Consider the following 3,187-nt stretch of genomic DNA (forward strand, 5'->3'; position numbering starts at 1 on the left):
GTGCTATCCTATCTTGTCACGATTATTGTCTAATTAAATCAATGGATATAGCTCCTGTATCATCTCTTCTCATGTAACCATATCTAATTACGTGAATCAAGTCACTTGGTTAAGCTATCATATTCATTTACATTACTGTGACCTTATCCTGTATGTCGTATAAGTTAATCAATGGCATTCATAGTGACATGTAACTAGCTGTAGTAGGGTTAAGCTCCTGTATCATGCTTATCTATCCGTATCAAGCTTACTGAATGGGAATAGAAATCATATCATGTATTTATTAGGAAGATACAGCTATAAACATAAGTAATAAGAGTAATAGCTTCCAGTATAGAGTAAGCAACAAGGACATGAAACCTGTTGCTTAATGAGTATACTAGGTATAAGCATATTGAACTAAACCCATTGAATACACCAATCTCTAGTCATAAGTTTCAACAAGGTTAAGCTTACTTGCCTAATTGATTCAACTTCATTATTCCAGCTATGTTGTGTACTAATGGTAAAGGTATATGAACCAAACCCATTACACTAATACAGGGTCATAAGCTACTAATAGCTTTGAATAGGGTACCGTATTCTACCTAATGAATAAGTTTACATTATCTCTAATATGGAATGACTTACTTATGCTTACAGATCCTGCTTAATATAGGTAAATACGCATACTTAACATATGAGCTATACAGGTATGATAAAGTCTAGGTTTCTGACAGTTTGTATCCCTAAGTTCAGCTGATGTGGGACAAAAGTATAACTCGTACTGTTTTGGCGGTTACTCTGCCTTCGTTTTGTAATCTTGGCTCTTGTCTTGATGTTAGAGAATACAACTAGCTTCATGGTCTTGAGCAAGGCAAGTTAATTAACAAACAAAATGGTGACCGGACTGACTGGCTTAAATGTCTTCTTTGCAGGCATGTGTGTCCTCACAGGTTGTGACTTTCTTTCATCAGTCCCTGGTATCGGGATCAAACGGCCACATTCATTGGTGTTAAAGTATAAAAACTTAGATCGGGTAACTCATTTTACTGGAATGACATGCTGAAACTCAGTTAAATTTTGACAAAGTGTTTGTTTGTATAATGCTATTGGATTTAATAGCAAAGGACCGATATCATTTCTTCCTGCTTGACATTGATGCTTTGATTAATCAGAGTAATTAACATCTTACAAACATATAGACTTTCACCAAGTTCCTTTGCACTCTGCAGAAAAACAAAGGAAAGTGACAGACTCTATTCTAAACCACCATTTAGCAGGGTCAACCTGCATAACAAAATGACACTTCTAAAAACAGGATTTCATGCGGTAACTACTCATTGTTTTTTAATGTCCAATTATAAAAAATGTCAATGCCAAGTTTGCTTCGTTTCCTTCATCAGGAAATTCATCAAGTATTAAGTACACATCCATGCCTGTTAGATGAAGATTTTAGGGATAGCTTATTCTTTACTGGGCTAGTTTTTGGAGGTTTTCTATGAGATCATATTGGTGAATTACTTTTGGTCCCTAAGCTACTTGGCAAGTGTAAAAATTTAAGCCACTTTTACCAAAATTCCGTGCTATAATATGAAGCGTTTCATTTTTTTATATGAACTAATTGCTTTATAGATGTATAGGGTGCATCTGTAGGTGAGACTGAATTCTAATCTCATTTTGTTATTGGTGGATTGAACTGATGGTATTGGCTTACTATATAAGGCCATTGTAATTAGTTACTTTTTTCTCTTTCTTAGGGGGAGAGATGCTTGCCTGGAACAAGCTAGGTATTTTTTCTTATCAGAAACAAAAAGTCTAGATTTGAAGTGCCTGTGAACCACATTCATTTTATTGTCACTGTTTATGAAAACTATATCTTTCTTGTGCTGAAGTTATACTTCCCCACAGTTAGTGATGTTCCACTTCCTCTATTTTCACAGAGGGCAGTGCATATTACACCATCCATGGCAAATGAACTGATTCAGGTAGTGCTTTTGATATTGCCAGAAAGGTTCACAGGTTTTTCTGCCAGCTACGTTTCTGTTTGAGATGTTGCCACTTTGAAGCTTTGTGCTGATTGACATTTTGAACTCTTCCCTGATTCAGATCCTTAAGACAGAAGGAGTTGAGTTTGTTGTTGCACCTTATGAAGCAGATGCTCAACTGGCTTACTTGTCTAGGTTGGAGCCAGAGAAAGGTGGAATAGTAGCTCTTATCAATGAAGACAGTGATTTAATGGCAAGAATTATTCACAGGTTATACATTGTTTTGAAATAACTGGTGCATTTTATATTATTCGACAGCCCTCTATGTCTGGCAGCTGCTCTGTAAGGCTATGACTCGCTGTGTCTGGCTGTACTCAAGCGTATGACCCTCAAAAGGTGAATTGCATATAACAAGTCTCGGAAGCTAAACGGGCTACATAGAACTATGTGGCTGTGTCTGGCTGTATGGCTATGTCAGTTACTTATGTGCATCTTGTATGACTCAGGCGTATGACCCTCAAAAGATGAATTGCATATAACAAGTCTCGGAAACTAAATGGGCTAGATAGAACTATGTGCAGGGACTAGCTGCTTCGCAGCCTTCCTTGTTATATTAGGGATTTGATTAGGTATCACAAGCGGCCCGGTACTCACAACCTGTAACAAATGGTGTAAGATTCTTAACGAATTCATTGAGTCGAACAAAGGTTCTAAATTTAACCTGTAATAAATGGTGTAAGATTCTCCACTAATTCATCGAGCGGAACAAAGTTCTAAGTTTTGGAGTTTAAGAAAAAAAATGGATCAAATCTAAGAGTTTTTGTCATTTTTATTATTTAAAATACATACTTATGATACCAGCAAATTCTTATTTGAACCAATTTTTCGAGGAAAAAAATAAATTTAAAATTCTGAACAAATTGCACAAAAAACATAAATTAAAAAGACCAAAAAAAAAACAAGTAAACTACTTGTTTAACAAATCCATCGATACAACACACCAATACCTTACCATCAATCATAAAATCATCGATATAATGAAGCAACTAAAGCAGGTAACGCACATATCCATGTGGGTAGGCAACTAAAGCCCGATGAAAGATAACACCCGTTTCCATGTGGAGAGGCAATTCCAGAACGTTGGATGACTATCTTCTTATGATGGATTGAACTCTTTGGCCGAGACATGCTTTGTTAGGATATCATGGCGTAGATGCTAG

The 3,187-nt window shown here is 36.2% G+C and overlaps 1 protein-coding gene across 1 annotated transcript; it reads left to right on the forward strand.

The window, feature by feature from the left end:
• Window positions 1-1,916: 1,916 nt before the first annotated feature.
• Window positions 1,917-2,496, forward strand: LOC149244335 (uncharacterized). Its single transcript, XM_089367972.1, has 2 exons — window positions 1,917-1,967; window positions 2,089-2,496. Exons 1-2 carry the CDS (start codon window positions 1,947-1,949, stop codon window positions 2,257-2,259), a joined length of 192 nt encoding a protein of 63 aa, XP_089224098.1. The 5' UTR covers window positions 1,917-1,946; the 3' UTR covers window positions 2,260-2,496.
• The last annotated feature ends 691 nt before the right edge of the window (window positions 2,497-3,187 follow it).

This window comes from Pinus tabuliformis, chromosome 8 (genome assembly GCF_031772625.1).
Source record: "Pinus tabuliformis cultivar Carrire ecotype Pingquan chromosome 8, CPIR1, whole genome shotgun sequence".
Lineage (NCBI taxonomy): Eukaryota > Viridiplantae > Streptophyta > Pinopsida > Pinales > Pinaceae > Pinus > Pinus tabuliformis.

Bases quoted from the DNA above. Each gene is read 5' to 3' on its own strand.
- LOC149244335 (XM_089367972.1), top strand. From the start codon at position 1,947: ATGGCAAATGAACTGATTCAG. The intron at 1,968-2,088 runs GTAGTGCTTTTG...TCCCTGATTCAG, and splicing joins TGGCAAATGAACTGATTCAG to ATCCTTAAGACAGAAGGAGT.